Below are 18,109 nucleotides of genomic sequence, written 5' to 3'. Positions count from 1 at the left end.
TACCTGATCGTTCTAGCTGTTTTTTCACTTTAGGACAATCATTTATGCGCTATCCATCTTTCCGGTTATGTTGTAAGCTTCCTAAGGGGTACGAGGGGTGGTCTGCTTAGCTCACCACGGAAAAGGGTGGGCCTGGCACACTGCCTGGCTCGCAGCAGGTGTTCGGAAAATCTTTGTATCAATAGAATGAATGAGCTGTCTTTATTTCTGAGCAAGCTGTCCCCCGCGGATGCTTAGGGGAGTCTGCCCTGGTCCTGGGACGCAGGGGACACCAAGGAACACCCAGGTGACTGAGCTGGGAGGGGGCCACCTCTAGGAGCCCACACCCACCCTGGCTGGCTCAGGGAGACTGGGCGTGGGGACGTGCAGGGGCTCCCGCCTGGGCAGCACTCACAGGTCGGTGACGTATTCGGGGAGGTGGCTTGGGACACGGGCCAGCTTCTGGTTGGAGCAGTCCACGATGGTGCCCTCGCAGCGGCACCTGTCCGGGCACACGAGGTCCATGAAGCACTCGCTGCTGAACCTGCTGCGGTAATCCTCCGAGCCTGGGGGGCGCCAAAGAGGGGGCGTCAGTGGCAGCCGGTCCGGCATGGGGCGAGGTTGTGGGCACTGGAGACGGGGAGACACGGGGCGGGGGGATGGCCCAGTGACAGAGGCAGCATTGCCCTCATTTTTTGGCCACCTTGCTCTGCCTTCCCCGCACCCCAGCCTCCAGGCTGCTTGCTTTCCCTTTGGTCTTTGTCATTCATCACTTTCCATCTAATGCCACAGCTCCGTGGGCTCTTAAGTTTCTGTGGGTCATGGACCTTTTTGAGGTCCCTGTACAGAATTTGGTCTACGATTTACGGGGGGTACTTAGTCCATGATGCCCATGATCCATGGGCCCTCTAAATATTCATGAAAATCCAAATGAAGAGATTTTGATGGGGTTTTGATGGGAGCTATGCCAGGGGTGGGAATGAGGTCAGGGAAGATGGTCATAAACTCAGCTGTCTTCAGGGACAAAGCAGGTAATGAAACGATAAAGGGGGCCCAGCACATGGCAATCAATAGCCTTGACACCTGGTTTCATTATTGGGAAGCAATCATGAGGGTCGGGGTCCTGGGGAATTGAAGCCCACTGCCTTAACGTTTGGGATTTTGGCTCAGGGTTGCCTGATAATTCTTTTAAAAAAATATTAGTGATGAATTCAAATGTAAAACACTGTAAAGACAAGTACAACTCTTGCGAGGGTTAGATGTACCTGCTGCCTTTGAGAGGAAGCTCTGTTTAACTACAGTGAAAAGCCAGTTCCAATGAGCTAAAGGTAGTTGGAGCTAAGATTAATGTTTGAAATCGAATTCTTCTGGAGGTTACATACACAGTAATGGTAACAGGGCCAGTGATGCGCCATCTTGAGAGATGCCCCGAGGAGCTGCTTTAATGATCAGAAATGATCCCCTGGCACATGGGCGAACCTCTGTGAGACCACAAACCTTGCCCGAAATAAAAGGGAGGCTCTGGTTCTCCTATCAGACACGAGCTAGTTGATGGGGGTCGGGTCTCTTTTATTTTCACCCTCCTCGGTTCATTGGCACAATGCCGGGCACGAGAGCTTGGCTTACATCTGTCCAGTGCATAAATGGGGTGTCCTTAGCACATAAATCGTTCCATACGTGCGTATTTCTGCAGTGTTGCAGAGAACGTGAAGGTCATTTGTTTGCCTGGCTAGTTGAGGTGGACCTTGGCCATCTTATGTGTATTAGGAGCAGAACGGGACATCTGCAGTACAGAGGTTTTAGCAACAGAAGGCGTGGATTTGCCCAGGCTTTGCCACTTACTAGCCTCAATCTCTCCACATGTAAAACGGGAACCACATAAATTGCCCCTATCTCACAGGGGCTGTGAAGATTTGAGGAAGATCAAGGTGGTGGAGAGCCTCTGGAAAAGGGTCAAGAGTTGTACAGATGTTTGTGATTCGATTTTTGGGGGGACCTAGTGGAACATTTGGCACGTCAGAAGCCGTTAAAACATCGGCGTAGTGAGTGATGATAGCTGATGTGTGCTGAGCGTGGATCACAAGCAGGGCACTATTCTTTGAACTTCAAATGTGTGAGCCCATTAAACCTTCACAACACTCTGAGGCTATTATGACTCCATGTTATCGATGAGGAAACTGAGGCCTGCAGGTCACTCAGGACGTGGTAGAGAAACGAAGCCAGGCAGGCTGCTGCCAGGGCCCATGTGACAAATACTTCGCTTTACTGCAGATGTGCTTTTGGACAAAACCTTAATCCCAGACCTAGGAATGATCATAAAGTCAAGTTGGTGGAGGTGAACTGAATGGCATTTTCCCTCAGTGGGCTGGGAGACAGGAAGCAGATGTCTCCACTGCCCTCTTGGTTTCTCACTCCTCACGTTTTCTCCCCCTGGTAATGCCTGACTGGGGACGGACTTGGTGGGTCTCTGACTCTGAAGTGACATCATCCACCTAAAACAGAAGGTCAAGGCCTGGACCTGTCTCTTTCCCTCTTTGCTCCTTCCCCATTCCCCTCCTTCATCTCACTTTCCACCCACAGGCTTGTGTGAGCAAAATCCAAGCAGGTATCCCAGGTTTTTTGGGCGGCTCCCTGGTCCAGTACATTATGCAAATTTCTTGCCCTTGGCTTGTCGGCAACCGTCCCACTGAATAACTCTCACCTGGGCTGTTTCCGGCCCCCCACCCACCGACGCGTCAGCGTGCTGAGTCCTGGATGAATTTCATCGCGCAAACCCTGCTAGATGACAACCCTCTCTCATTCCCCACGGCGGTTCCCCACGGTGACGGCGTGAAGGGGCTTTTCGTACATATGCACGTATTTTTCCTTCGGGAAGGTGTCTAGGATGGGATCCTTGCAAAGCGGAGAAACCCTGAGTGATCAAAGCCAGAAAGACAGGAGGGAGCACGGTTTGCTCGCTAACACGATGAGCCTGAAGATGTGCACCGGCTGGGGCTGCGGCTGGGGACAGCCGCCGATTAAATGCGTTTTCGTTTCAATCAAGGTGAGAGCGTCTGTAGTTAGCGGGAATCGCTCTCTGTAGTATACTTAGATTATAACTGGCCGACCTGTGCCACGGAGCCGCTGACCCATTTTAATGAAATGATCTTGCAATTAGATTCGATGGACTAACGTGTGCTTTCCAACATTTTTCCCCCTGCTGTTTTTGTTATTGCCCTGGTTTGTCATAACGAGGGGGTCGGAGTTTGGTATTTTATACGAGTGGGAGCCAGAAACGTTAATAACGGCGTACGTACGAAACTGAAAGAGTGCGTTCCCCGGTCGGAGCCAGCCTGAAATGCCACCTCCATCACGTCGTATTTCATTCCCTGAACTACTCAGGGTTTCTCGGAGCCATTTGTTATGCCTAATGCTGACGACTACCCAAAAGTATTTTTAACTTTTCCAGAGCTTTAAAAGTCAATTTCAATCTCCATGCATATTTGCCACTGCCAGAAATACTTGGTAGGAGAGAAGTAACTGAAATAGGCCGTCGCTTCTTCTCTTTAGGGGAGTTCAGACAGGAGAGATCTCGGAGGATTTGAACAAGGGCCATAAAACTAGACGCCGGCTGAAATGGGTCTTGGGAGAGCTGATGTCACCTGGCATCTCCCCTGCTCCTGCCCCCGTAGCCCTTCTCCTCCTTGGTGGGCAGCTCAGAACGACGACACTTGGGACGTGAGCACAGAGAAACTTCAATAGACCAGGGGAGTGGAAATCCAGAGCAATGCGGTTTTATTTTGAATCCCTGCCCTGCCGCCACTTCCCAGGAGAGGACGTATGTAATGTTTGGGTGGTCAGGGGCTTGGGGCAGGTGGGGAGTCAAAGCTCCCATCCTTTGGATGGACTTGGCTGCAGAGGCCAGCACTGGGCCCAGGATGGCTGCTGTCACTAGCAGTCTGCATTTTGCATCATCCTCTGGGCAACCAGTTTGTTTAATGGAAGTCACAGATGCACGGTTATCAGAGCACCAAGGACCTGCCAACGCACGTGTCCAGAGTTCTCCTCTTCTACCTCCAATGCCCCTAAGGTGGGTGGGATGAAAGAAGGAGGAAAGGAGCAGAAAGAGGAACTGGGGGGGAGTAGGAGGCCTGCCGGGGCTCTTCAGCTTGAAAGGACAAGCAAAGGTTATAGGTCATGAATGGAATCAAGAGAACATTGCTAGGTTCACAATTATCCACTTGTCGGCAAAGGCCAGGGGACCAGACACCAGGTGGCTGGAGAACACCAATTGTTTACCAGGAGTTTGGAGATTGGCTGGGCAGACAGCTGTCCTAGTAAGTTCTCCCTGTCAGAGTCTAACATGAATGCAGCTAACTGCCTGGAAGCAGAGGGAAATGGCCATGGCCTGCAGCTGGTCACTGCCTGGTCACAGCCAGCTGCCGGAGGACCAGGGAGGCACCCGTGGAAGGGCACCCTGTGGACCCACTCCCGAAGGCCTGGCCCTGGCACGGGGCGGCAGTGCCGAGGAACTCAGAACGCCCTCTCTGTTCAGAGGGAAAGAAAATTTCTCTAGGCCCGAGGACTTGTTCTGTACCAAATGGGTCTTGGTATATTCATGCTGGAGGGGAGGAGCCATGTAAACAGGGATGCTTGCTCTCTTTCTCGCTCAAGTCATTTTCTATTAACAGAAGGAAGTTTGAAAGGGAGTGTTATTTTTTTCAACTCCCTATCGAGTCAAGTCAAGGTCTTTTTGATTTTATAACTCAAGGCCATGGGCCTGTCCGCAGCTGGGAAAACTGAGGATTACAGTTGTAAAGAGCAGCCACGCTGGAGTCCAATGACCCTGGGCAAGTCAGTTGGCCTCTCTGAGCCTCAATGTTCTCATCTGCAGAATGGGACTTATAGGGTTGTTGTGAAAATTAAACAAGGTAATGATGTAAACTAGCTCAGCACCCGGTCTATGGTAAGCACGTGAGAAAAGAATTCAGAGAGGTAAACAGGACTCTCCATTCCTCAGCAACGGCTGGGGCCCTGGCTCTGAGGGGTAACCCGAGAGAGAGGAGACAGTGAGAGTCACACATCGCCATGGAAGCCCAGGGCCCTCTCTCACATGGGACAGCACACACATTCCACGGCAGGAACCAACAACACAATCTTCCGGTTACACTGGGTCTAGGATTTATCAAGAAATAAGCAGCACGGGAGGTGCCGAGACGCCCCTCTCTTTATTATCAGAGGCAGTGGGCTTCCGCACAGACCCCACATGGCACTGAGCTAGCACCGCTGAGGAGCCCAGCACTTTCGCCTCATGTTAACTGTGCTTGGAAGGTCAAGGAGACAGCTTGGACTTTAGGCTGCACGGGGACCAAAGTACTTGTGAGGAGAGGGGGTCAGTTCCAGAAGGAGCCTCAGGTTACGACCAGTGTCTCAGACTCATGGCAGTCTCATCATTCTCATGCTCACATTAAGTCCTAATGCTTCTAATAAAGATGGTAGGTGGAGGGTGGGTACCAGCAGTGTGAGCTGTGCGTTAACTGCCACGTGGGAAAATGACCTCGGGCTGGGACTCTTCCATGAAACAAAGGGCGTACGCCTTGGGTATACGTGTTCTCTTCAAGAAGAAAAACAGTGGTGTCTGAGCTCAGACCTAGCTACTTTACCACTTGGCTGGCATCCAGACTAGATTTGGGGGATGGCAACTCCATTTGGGATAGAGAGACGTGGATGCAGATCTCAGCTTGTCCCCCGTACGCTTCCCCATCCCTATTTCAGCCCAGATCTGCTACCTGGAGTTGGAGGTGCTCTGTGAATCCTTCGAGACTCCCACCCGCCCCCACCCTTCGTGAGGCTGGACCGAGAGAGGCGGGTCTGGCGGGTGGTGGGCTGCGGTGCTCCAGAGCAGAGAAGAGGTGTCCAGCGGTGGCGGGCCATGCTGCAGGAGAGCGCGGTGCTTTCCGCGGTGCTTGACAGAACCATGTTCCGTTTCCATCGTTCCACCACATGGTTAGATCAAGCACAAAGGAAAGCCCCGCGGCGACTGGTCAGAGTCAAGGTCAGGAAGCAGCGTCAGAGAGAGGACAGGAGCGCTCAGAGGAAGCAGCGTGGAGAAGCGGAAGCCGGAGCAGGCCCCCACTGAGCGTGATTAGTACCGAGAGCGGGGTTCCACAGGAACACGTCCGGAGACAGGAGCCCTACCGCCCTTCACACCCCGCCCCGGGGGAGACACAGGAGGAAGGGAGAAGAATGGGTGGGAGGCCACTGGACATCCCTACTCAGGAGTATCAGGGTAGAACAGATCCTTCCCAAGGGGAATTATGACCACAAATGTCTGGGATCGTTTCGCAGGCCTGAACTGAGCCTCTGAACCCCATTCAATCACACCGTTAGATGTGCCAAGACGTCGAACCTAGCAGAGGCATCTTCCGCATTGTCTGCTGCCTAGGGCCCATCCCATAGCAGAGTGGTTCCGTGACAGGCTGTTCCCCCGGCGCCTTCCGTAAAGAGACAGGTCATGGTTCCTAGTGGTCTAGCAAAGCTGCAATGCTCTTCTTTAGAAAAAGTCCCTCTGATGTCTCCTCAGTATCCTTCAAGGCCCCCAGAAACCCCTGGCTGACGGATGTTCATCACAGATCAATCAAGGTATAGTAGAGAAGGGGTGTGACATTGAGAGAAAATACATGTTCCTAGCAGGGAGAAAGTTGGGGAAGCCCCAGGGCCCTGGGTTTGGGACTGAGAAACCCACAGTCACAATGATCATGACAAGGAGGCTCTTTCAAACTAAGAAAAGGAAAGAAAGTGGAAGATACCAGCTTCTAGGGTCCTTCCTGACTTCCGCCATGACTGTAAATCATGGAGTGGGCTGGGGAGACCAACAACCAGCTGTTCTCGATGCCATGGGCCCAGGGAGGGTGCCCAGCCTTTACACCCTTATCTGCAAAAGGTCAGCGGCCGTTTTTATGAATTTCCACCCAAGCCGTGAAGAGATGTGTGCATCTTGAAGAGACCAGAGTCAGGGCATCTTGAAGAGACCAGACTGGGACCCTCACTGCCCTGCCCTCTGACAGGAGCGACGGGGTCACCGTTCCTCCACAGTGTGTTTTTAGGACAAGGTGGTGGCAGCATATTGACGTGTATAGGTTATCTGTGATGACTGACTGGTTAGTCCAAGTCAGTCCACAGCTCCGGATCTGGCTCCACCTCTTGCTAAGCCCTCCCATCCGACCGGCTAGAGCTGGCCACTATAATTTAGACTCAACTCTGCTTTGAGCGCCTCCATAATTTAGACTCAGCTCTGCTTTGAGCGCCTCCAGACAGGCAGGGCTCTGCGAACACTCTGGTTTGGGGATTTCGTATTCAAGTTTGATCAGGTCCTCAGCACCAGTGCAGGGAAAATCCAGCCCTTTCATGCCCCTGTCCCCAAGCTTTAAAATTCCCCTCCTTCTGTTTGGTTTCCTTCAACAGAAAGAAATGGAGGGGCCCCGGAGAAAGTTATCAAGAATCTTCTCAGTATATCAGAAGTCCTGGGTTACAAATCTTGTCCTGAAAATACCACTCTATAATCTTAGATAAGACTTACTGCTGTGTGAACCTCATTTTCTTCCTCTCTAGCATGGACTGGGTAATCTCTGGGGGCTCTAAAGTTTTGTGATTCCCTGAGAGGTGTCTTACTCTTTGCCATCTTTGTACAGATGAGGACAGGGGTTACACCACTCTGTACTCTTCACCACCAGTTTCTTCTTGCCAACTGGATCTCCACACACAAAGTGGGGGAGGCATGACGGAAGGCAGACAGCATTTTGCAACCGCCAAGCGCTCCCCCGAGGACGGGCTTGGGGTCTCAGGCAGCCAGATGGTGCCTTTTGAGGAGGCCTTAATCTGATGGTCAGATTACCCCAGCCGGCAGCATTCACCTCTAACCCGATCTTGCTGCCCAGGGCGGCGGATACAGCTGATAGAGGCAGACACAGTACAGCTGGGAAGCCAGATGCCCAGCCTAAGGAGGAGCTTTACGCGTTGCAAGAGCAGCCCTCAAATTGGCTCCTAATTACATCAGCTGTCTTTGCAATGGGAGTGCTTTTAGGGGAAAGTAAAAAGCAGACTTATTATCTGTCAAATCCAGTACGTGTCACCTGCCCCTCCTTCTTTCTTCTTGAGCTTCCTGGAAACACAGAGCTTTAGAGATGTGGCTTCTGCATCCCTCAATGCTAAGCAGGTCTGGGCCCCAGTGCCTCTCAAAGCCAAGGCCTTTGGAGTGCACCAGTAGCTAGCTCTCTTGACCTCTCTTGTCTGTAGCTACATAAAATAAGAGCGTATAGAATGTTATATGTTAGGATCATCACAGCTCTAACTTTCTCTACCTTTATAGGAATAATCTTTCTGTTTACTATTGATGTATAAAAATTTTTTTAGACACGGTCAATCAAGAAACCCTGTCCCTTTTCCTTATTTGTGTCTTTTTAAAATGTCTAATCATTCCTACCCCACATAGGAAAAGAAGCCAGGGTTCCTCCAGTGCAAAGATAGGTAGGTAGTGGCAGACCTAGAGCTAGAGCTAAGCTCTACTGTTTCTAGGTCTACTGGCTGTTTTCCTCTTTCTCCTACTTACTTCTGTCTGTACCTCATCCCCAAACCCAGCCTACAGTCATTCCGAGGCAATGGCTGATCCCTGGGCTGATTTCATCCCCACCCTATGCCCCAGGGTCTTGGCATCAATCGGGATCTAGAGATCATGATGGGACCACCCCACCACCAGCCTCCAGACTGAGGGATCAGGGATGGCAGATGGCACCCTGCCCTCCTCGGCCTCTTATCACCCCTCTTCTTGGGCACAACTGCTGTTAGAGGTAATTAACTCAGCCCCAGCCAGACATGGGTAGGAAGAGAGGAGGCAGAAGGAACAAGAGGTGTAAGTCATGAGGAAAGGGCCCCGGGGACAGGACGGTTGTGCCTCAGGGCACAGCTCTGGGCTGGGAGAGCATTTTCCTCCCTGAGATGCTGCGGCCCCAAGAGGGAACTTAAGGAAAGAGTTCAGGGCCTGAGGTTGGGGGCGGGGCCATGAGGCTCGGAAGGAAGTCATCCAAGCAGCTGGACCTCCTTCCCCAATGGCCCTTCTCTCCTACATGCCCCGTGGTGTTGAGGAGTGAGCCAGACCTGGGGTCCGAGCCTGCCTTTACCGTTTGCTTGCTGTGACCATGGGGTGCCCCCTCACCTCTGAGCCCTCAGCTCCCTCTGCTGCAGCAAGGGGACCTCTCCTGCTCATCTCACGGGACTATTGGAAAAACCGAGTCAAACTAGAAGCCCTGAGCACAGTGGTCATCAGCGGCAAGGAGCTGCTCTCGTAACTGACATTGTTATTCCGGGGAAGGCAAATTGAGATCAATGTCTCAGACTGCCGCAAAGTCCCTGGGGTCCCTCCAAGCCCTCTCAAGGTATTTGCTTCTGGTGAAAAAACTAAAACAGCTCAGGCTGATCATTCTGGAGGCGTGGACTGAAGAATCCGACTTTGAGGTCAAGAACAACGTGAAAGAAGTGGAGGTCTGCCTGCCGGTTTTTTTCCCGGCGACTAGGGCCGACACTAGCCTTCTCCCCAGGAAAACCCACCTACACAAGATGCTCCGGGCAGGGAGAGAAGAACAGTTCCTGCTGACACACAGATTGTGAGGGTTGGCTTCACCCCATCTCACTACATCATACTATCAACGTCTCACCATTGGGAGCACAAAGCAGCTTGGTGATTTTTTTCCAGGAGCAAACAACACAAATGATAGTCATTTTTAACTGCCTGTTCATCCAGCTCTTGCATCAGGGAGAGCAAGTTCTCTTTCCAAGATGAGCTGAGAGTTCCCCTGCCGTTCACCAACCCCCCTCCCCATTTCATTTCTGGGTGCGGTAGGGAGGAAGGTTTCTGGAGAGAGCTTGGGAACTAGAGAGCAAGGCTTTGCTTTCTTTCTGAGCAACACTCTTTGCTGTTCTCTCCATGATCAGAAGGCACCCATCTGGGGTGGAGGAGAGAGCAAAAACGTCTGTGAAACCTAGAATACACTGTGGTCCAAGGGCTGTACCGAAGGTGGCCATAGAGCGGGAGAGGAGGCCCCCAAGGCTCCATGCTTCCTGCAGCCTGGCCTGGGGTATATTTATTTCTCTATCTGCCACTTGGGGAGCGTGACTTGGAAACTAACAATACAAAATAAAATAAATCATGGCCTCTCAAGATCGCATGTGTCCAGGCTGCCTCATCCCCTCATTTCCACCTAGCTCGGGAGATGGGCTGCTGCCTGGGTTCTGTCTCTCCCCAAATCACCCGCCTTCCTCCCCACAATGCTTTTATTGTGTGTGTGTGTTTTATTTTAAATCCATAAGCTAATTGGTTTTCTGCAGGGCTAACTGAATTTTCCCAATTTAATTTGCAAAGATGATCCCCAGGAGCCATTACAGCGCGCGCTGTCCTCCAGATTGGATTACTGGCCTCTCCGGGGCTGCTGTACTCTGAGTCAGAAGGTGGGGCCCTGCCCCATAAGCTGATTACCTGAGCAGCGGAACTTCTTGCTCTTGATCTGGCCGATGCGCTTGTTGGCCAGCCGGCGCGGGCTGCTGCAGCGGGCCCCGCTGGTCTCGATGGGGTTGTCCTGAAGGTAGTCGGCCAGCCACTTCAAGTGGCAGTCGCACACAAATGGGTTTTGGGCTAAGTGGCTGCGAGACGGACGGGAGTTAATCAGATGGGACCCCTGGTGCCACGTTCCGCCACCCCACCTGCCTGGTGCTAGGCTCTGGTGCCAGGCTCCCTCCTTCATCGCCCCAGGAGGCCTCGGGGGATGTGGAAACTGCTCTCAGACAAGACCCGGAGAGGGGGCCTGAGCTCTGCTGTCTGCAAAAGACAGTCACAGGTGCAGCCGGCATCCCGCCTGGGGAATCAGCCTTCCTTACTCTCCCCACCTGGGTCAGGACCCACCCCTGATCGTCTCCAATCTCACCCACGCCAATTTTGAAGGGCAATGAAAGTTGCAGGCTTAGGGTTTATGCTGAGAGCAGACTGAATTTTATTTCTCCAAGCTCAGGAACACCCGGTACATAAAGCAGCTGGCATGGTGTCGGGCACAGGGTGGGTGTTCCATTTATAGTAGCGGGTTTTGTTCTTACCATCCTCAGCATCACAAGGGCAACAACACCATGGGCCTGGCTTCCCCCGGCTCAGTGAGAAAACTGTCCAAAGCACCACACTCAGCGCTTAGCACGTGGTCGGGGTTCAATGTGTAGCAGCTGCTCTTACCCTTTATTGGCTCCCATCTCTGGCTACAGGGGCAGTAAGTTCCAGATGACTCAGAAGGGCTCCAGAAGCCCCCAGGCTCATGGTCAGGCTGGGGGCTGGAGCTAGGGTCTAAGCTTAGGGGTGGAGCCATCCAAAACACGGGCTGCGATCTGTACTCAGGTGTCATCTATCTAACGGAACTATTTATGAACGTCTGCAGTGCTTGGGAGTGAGGAACTCTTCCCTAACGAGGGTGTTGAAATACTCCCGTATTCTGGTACAGTGTGCCTGTACCAGAGGCTTGGTTTTGCGGGTGTTGGTGGGCAGGAATGGGTTATCAGCAGAGATGGAGCCTGCTCAGAATACAGTGGCCACAGTGGTTAAAAGAGCAGGTGAGCAGCCCCTCGGCCTGGGTTCAAATCCTGCTTCTTACTAGTTGTGCAACCTTGAATAAGTTACTTAACTTCTCCGTGCCTCTGGTTTCCTCACATAGAAATGGGGGATCACAAAAGCACCTACCTCCTAGGGCTGTTGTGAGGCTTAACTGTTTGGATACAGGGAAATCACCCCGTGGGGCACGGAGCATGGTGTGAGTGATTAGTACAGGTGAGCTAGCCCTATTATGATTTTTAAAAAAATTGTTTTTTCTTGGGCAAGCCATGCAGCATGTGGAAATGGTAGTTCCCTGACCAGGGATCAAACCCACGCCCCCTGCATTGAAAGCGCAGATTCTTAACCACTGGACCGCCAGGGAGGTCCCAAGCTAGTGCTATTATTAACATCCCGTTCTCGCCGCAGGCTCCAGGATTCCTCCTGGATGTGCTCACTCTGCCTTCATTTTGAATGTTCTCTGCGACTACGTGTTTGGGGTTGCTGGCTGCCTGGGCACGCGCTGGCACTCGAGGTGGCATACTCACAGCGTCTGGATGGCCTTCAGAGGGGCAAAGAGCCCCTTGCTGATGGTTTGAAGCTTGTTGTCGTATAGGGAGAGCAGGTTGAGGTTCTGCAGGTCCTGAAACGTGTTCACCCGTAGGCAGTTGATCTTGTTGGCATTGAGGAGCCTGCAGGCAGGAGAGAGGCTGGTGACTCACTAATCCTCGTGCTGACCTGCAGTGCTCTCCTCACAGCAGGGGCTCCGGCCCTCAGCAGAGAAAGAGAGGGACTCGCATGCCTGTGGCCACCGAACCTCCGAACACGTCCGGGCACTCATGCACCCGGTCACCACGGATGCTGTGTCACACACCGATCCCTTGGAGACTTGCCCTGCACCCGTGCTCTAGGAGGGAGACCTGAAATGGCACCCTGTGTGCTCCACTTTCTGCTTTAGCATGCAGAGCTTCCAGGACTCAAAAAAAAAAAAAAATCATTTGGCACAATTATTTGGATGCTTTAGCTGATTGACTAAGGGTAATTTTGATTCAGAAAATTCCTTAGAGTTCTTTTGGATCACTGATCCCGTTGGAAAACTGATGAAAGTTGTAGGTCATCGTCCCAGAAAAAATACAGCCGTGGGTAGGCATGTGTGCACACACAGACACATCCTTTCTCTCTCTCACACACAGAAACACAAACACACACATGGATGGAGTCCCGCGTGATTCCGCAAATACACCACGCATGTTCTGAACACGCTCTTTACCCCTTTCGTAATGTGATTCCTTCTCCTCCTCTGTATCTGAGCCCAAATGTCAGCTCCTCAGAGAGGCCTGCCCTGACCCCCTCATCTCCAGTACAACCCCCTACTATTGTCTCTCATAGCCCCCTATTTATTTCCTTCGTAGCATTTCTCAATTTATGGTTAGAGGATATTTGTTTGTTTTCTTGTTTATCGTTTGCCTCCCACCCAAGACGGTAAGTTCTATGATGGCACAAATGACATTATTTTATTCCTCCCTTTATTCCTAGTGCTTAGCACAAGCATTTATTAAGAAATACACTCAACTCCATATGCAAATCCAGGGGGTCACTCTCCTCTAAGGTGACACCTATCCCGCAGGGTCAGCCTTCCTATCCACGAGGGACCCCGTTCTGCTATGGTTTTAGTTCTTCAGACCCACCCCGGCCAACCAAAACCAAAAAAAGGAAAAAAAAAAGCATAAAAGGAAGCTGTGTTTCTGGTGAAATGCTGGTCCATCCTAGGTGATGGAAGTGTTTTCCAGAATGGGGCTGGCAAGGCAAGCACTTTGGGTCCTACAAATGTCCTTTATGATCCTAGACTGACTAGCTGTGCCCTTGAACCTCGTGTAAAATCACTGCTCACCCACTCTTGAATGAAAGTGAGGGGGTTACTAAACTGACCAGCAAAAAGCTGGAATTTAAAAAATTTCTCTTATCAATGCTGGCTCAGAGCTTCCCTCATGGGGAGGGACCCATGGGATGCATCATGGCTGGCTTGCCTCCGGAGGCTCTTGATGCCAGGGTCCAGGGGACTGGAGCTGGTAACGGAGGGGCTGCCATGGGAGCTCAATGACCCATGCCCCCACTCCCTTGCTGCAGGCCCGTCCTGTGAGGCAGGCAGCTGTGGCAGTGACAAGAGGAAGAAGAACCGACGTTTAATCTGGCTAATAACGGTCAGGGTCCCAAGGGTTCACACAGATGTCCTCCTGCCTCCCAGTGGCAAAAAAAGCTCACGTTGCTAGAATACTTTTCCTGCTTTCCAGCGTGCTTTCCTGACATCCTTTTATTCTCACAGTAACCTGGGCAGATGGGCAGAGCCAGCCTTGCACGTTACAGTTGAGGAAACTGAGGCTGAGAGATTGGTGGGCTTGTTCAAGGTTACACGTTTCCAAGGTGCATGCTGGATGCAGTTATGGTTGGTACTCTAGGTCTCTGGAGGGTTTAGTTTCTTCTTTATGAATGCCTCATCTACCCCACCCATCTGTCTATCCCCTTTGTAGCAATTTCCCCCAAGAATTTACTGTGCTTTGTATATTAAATTTTAGTCAAAATCACTCTCTTTGGGGGGTATTTCAAGGAGGATGCTATGGAACAGAGAAACAGGGAGAACAGCGAGAGGATCCAACAGGGCTAAGTCGCCACAGGTCAGGAATGAACCCTTCACACACACACATTTTTTTGGTTCTCTTGTTTAAAAAGAAAGATAAAGTATGCGGTAGATGGTTTGTTCCAAAGCTTGATGCTCAGGGCCTTTTGAGGGCATCATCTTGCTAGGAAATACCGAATTATCAGTAAAGAGACCAGGTCAGAAATGCCAATCTCATGACCTGAGGATAGAGTCCTCCCTGTAGCATCTTGCGACATCCCACATGCAACTCTGTTCATTCAGCCTTCGCAGTGTGTTAAAAACTGGGAAAAAACTACAATGAGGTATCACCTCACATCAGTCAGAATGGCCATCATTAAAAAGTCTACAAATAACAAATGCTGGAGAGGGTGTGGAGAAAAGGGAGCCCTCCTACACTGTTGGTGGGAATGTAAAATTGGTGCAGCCACTATGGAGAACAGTGTGGAAGTTCCTTAAAAACCTAAAAAAAGAGTCACCATATGATCCACTCCTGGGCATATATCTGGAGAAAACGCTAATCCGAAAAGATACATGCACCCCAATATTCATAGCAGCACTATTTACAACAGCTAAGACACGGAAGCAACATAAGTATCCATCGACAGATGAATGGATAAAGAAGATGTGGTATGTTTATATATATATATATATATATATATATATATATATATACATACATACACACATACACACACACACATATATATAAAATGTAATATTACTCAGCTATAAAAAGCTGAGTAATATATTATAAAATGTATATATATAAAAAATGTAATATATATATAAAGTATTTATATTAAAAATATATATAAAATGTATATATATAAAACGTAATATTACTCAGCTATAAAAAGCTGAGTAATATATTATAAAATGTATATATATAAAAAATGTAATATATATATAAAGTATTTATATTAAAAATATATATAAAATGTATATATATAAAACGTAATATTACTCAGCTATAAATATATATATATAAAATATAATATTACTCAGCTATAAAAAGAATGAAATAATGCCACTTGCAGCAATATGGATGGACCTAGAGATTATCATACCAAGTGAAGTAAGTCAGACAGACAAAGATAAATATATGGTACCACTTACATGTGGAGCCTAAAATATGATACAAATGAACTTATTTACAAGGCAGAAACAGACTCACAGACATAGAAAACAAACTATGGTTACAAAAGGGGAAAGTGGGGTGGGGAGAGATAAATTAGGAGTTTGGGATTAGCAGATACAAACTACTATAAATAATGGAAAAGAATTGAAAAAGAATATATATACGTATATGTGTATAACTGAATCACTGTGCTGTACATCAGAAGCTAACAACATTGTAAATCAACTACACTTCAATAAAAATAATTGGGACATTTCTCTCACTCACACACATCATATTTCTATTTTCTCTTGAAAAAAAATCAGAAGCTCTAGTAACACTGGGCCCACTGGAGGCAGCCACGGGGTGGCTGCCCCCTTTAGATAAGACATATGCTCTGTTTGCCACAGTCCTCACTATTCCCTATTGTATGCCCTTCACAAGTTTATTCTACTGACCTTGCCTGAGGAGGCATTTAGATTTGAGACTCTAGTGTAGATTCATGAGCCCAGTTGCTGTACGTGGTTCTGGGGAATGCCAGACACTGGATAAGGCTGACGGCTATGGGGAGAGAGGAGTGCAACTCTGATCTGCCTTGAAAGGGTATCTAAACTGCAGGCCACTCTGGCAACCCTCCTCACCCATCAGAACTATCGAGGCTTCTTTTTCTGCCCACTTTCTTGTTCCCTATTGCTCCTAGATCTCTCAGCATGAGATGTTATCGCAAAGATGTAAGGCATCAAAACAACCCAGGCTGCCACAACTTTGAGGCAAAGATAGCGCATATGCAGGAACAAAAGGAAACACAAAAGGGCAGAGTCTCCCCATCACTTATTCTCTCCCAGGATGCTTGGCTCCCTAAGGCAAGATGCATCGGTGCAGGGAGAGATAAAATTAAGCTGCTTATCCAGATTTAGATGCCGAGGACAGCCTCACTGATCTCCAGCACAGGCGACATCTAACAGCCTGTCTTTCTGTCCTCTATCCTTTGGGAGGAAGGTTGGCAGCTACTCAGCTGGGTCTGGCTTCCATGAAAGGATCTCTGAGCTCTCTGGTACATGGACAAGAGTTGCAGGGGAATTAAACAAACAAACAACATCCTAATCATTTGTAGAGACGTAGATGGACCTAGAGAGTGTCATACAGAGTGAAGTAAGTCAGAAAGAGAGAAGCAAATATTGTATAATAACGCATATATGTGGAATCTAGAAAAATGGTATAGATGATCTTATTTGCAAAGCAGAAATAGAGACACAGAGGTAGAGAACAAATGTATGGATACCAAGGGGGAAAGGGGTGGAGTGGGAGGAATTGGGAGACTGGGACTGACACATATACATTATTGTTACTATGTATAAAATAGACAACCGATGGGAACATACTGTATAGCACAGGGAACTCTACCTAATGCACCGTGGTAACCTAAACGGGAGGGAAGTCCAAAAGGGAGGGGATATCTGTATGTGTATGGCTGATTCATTTTGTTGTGCAGTGGGGGCTAACACAACACTGTAAAGCAACCATAGTCCAATAAAAATTAATTTAAAAAACACCCTAAAAAATAAAAATAAAGAAAAACCACCCTATGATGGAGCAAACAGAGAGTAAACAACTCTCTGAAATGGGGTTCAGCAATTCTGTGAGGAGTTCTGAACATAGGCCTTCTCCCTCTTTCACTGGAGGGATTGATTCTGCCTCTTTCTCCATCAAGGCTGCTTGATCTGTCCCAGTCTATTCCCCTTTGAGAAGCAGTGGTGTAACTGCTGTGTGAATTAATACTAATGCAGCATCATCTCCAGAGACCACAGCTCTGTGTGCAGCCCTGTGCCAAAGGTTTTCCAAAGCACTTTCCATGTAGTGTTTTCTTTCACCCTCACAGCACCACTATGATTGTCCTCATTTCGCTGATGAGGAACCTGAGGGTCAGAGTGGTGATGGATTTAACCAAGGTTGCCCAGTGAACTTCCAGCCTGTCCGACTCCAAAGCTCCTCTCTCATCCACCATGTAAAATCCATCTTCTCGTTCCTGTGCCTGGTGGAAGGTGTTGCCTGTTTCCGGGGAGTGGCTGTTTTTGCTAGCTTCGGAATGCACCTGGGCACACTTCAGGTTGGGTCCGGAAGACTGCTTGCCTCTTGGTTGTGTAGAGGCATCAGGAGTCCTGCTGACTCTTAGGGAGAACCCGGCACCAAGGTGCTGCGACGGGATTGCTCTTTGAAATGCTCACTAAGCTGCCGTTGGCACCATGGCAGGCTCCTCGCTGAGTGGCCTGCACCTGTGCAAAGCAGGAGCTCAACCTTCACGCATCGTTGACTAACCGCTGATTTAGGAGCTGGTATGTTTGGCTCTGTGCTCCCCTCACCCTGAATTCTCACTCAAGGCAGACCAGGGGATAGCGACGAAGCAGAGACAACAGCATCCCTTATGCAAGATGGGATGCTCCAGCTCGCCATTCAAGAGGCTGCCTGGCGCTCAAACTCCGAATTTTGATGCCCCCAACTAGATCTCGGCTTGATCCGTTATTGGATCCAGCGAGGGGGGAGGGGTTGGGGATGTACCGTGTTCATCAGTATTTCCCCAGAAGCAGATCCAACCATCTTGCGGGGCCACCCGCTCCCAGACTCACCTCCCAAAGGAAACGTGGAGGTCATATAAACAAAAGAGAGATGGTAGTTGGGCGGGGGTGGGGCTGAGATGATCATGCCAGGGTGAACAGCTGGGACCACATGACCTAACAGGTAATAAGCACGGTGTGGCCAGGCA

General features: G+C 49.8%; 1 protein-coding gene across 1 annotated transcript in view; it reads right to left on the bottom strand.

The window, feature by feature from the left end:
* SLIT3 (slit guidance ligand 3) overlaps positions 1-18,109 on the bottom strand; it is a 612,652-nt gene that overhangs the window by 88,240 nt on the left and 506,303 nt on the right. Inside the window, exons 13-15 of the mRNA XM_032625797.1 lie at positions 12,124-12,267; positions 10,487-10,650; positions 395-545 (exon numbers count right to left, since the gene is read on the bottom strand). Coding sequence (XP_032481688.1) covers positions 395-545; positions 10,487-10,650; positions 12,124-12,267 — 459 coding nt within the window. The remainder of the gene's footprint in view (positions 1-394; positions 546-10,486; positions 10,651-12,123; positions 12,268-18,109) is intronic.

This window comes from Phocoena sinus, chromosome 3, assembly GCF_008692025.1.
Source record: "Phocoena sinus isolate mPhoSin1 chromosome 3, mPhoSin1.pri, whole genome shotgun sequence".
Lineage (NCBI taxonomy): Eukaryota > Metazoa > Chordata > Mammalia > Artiodactyla > Phocoenidae > Phocoena > Phocoena sinus.
The sequence above is the reverse complement of the archived record's forward strand: the minus strand, read 5'-3'. Positions and strand labels throughout refer to the sequence as shown.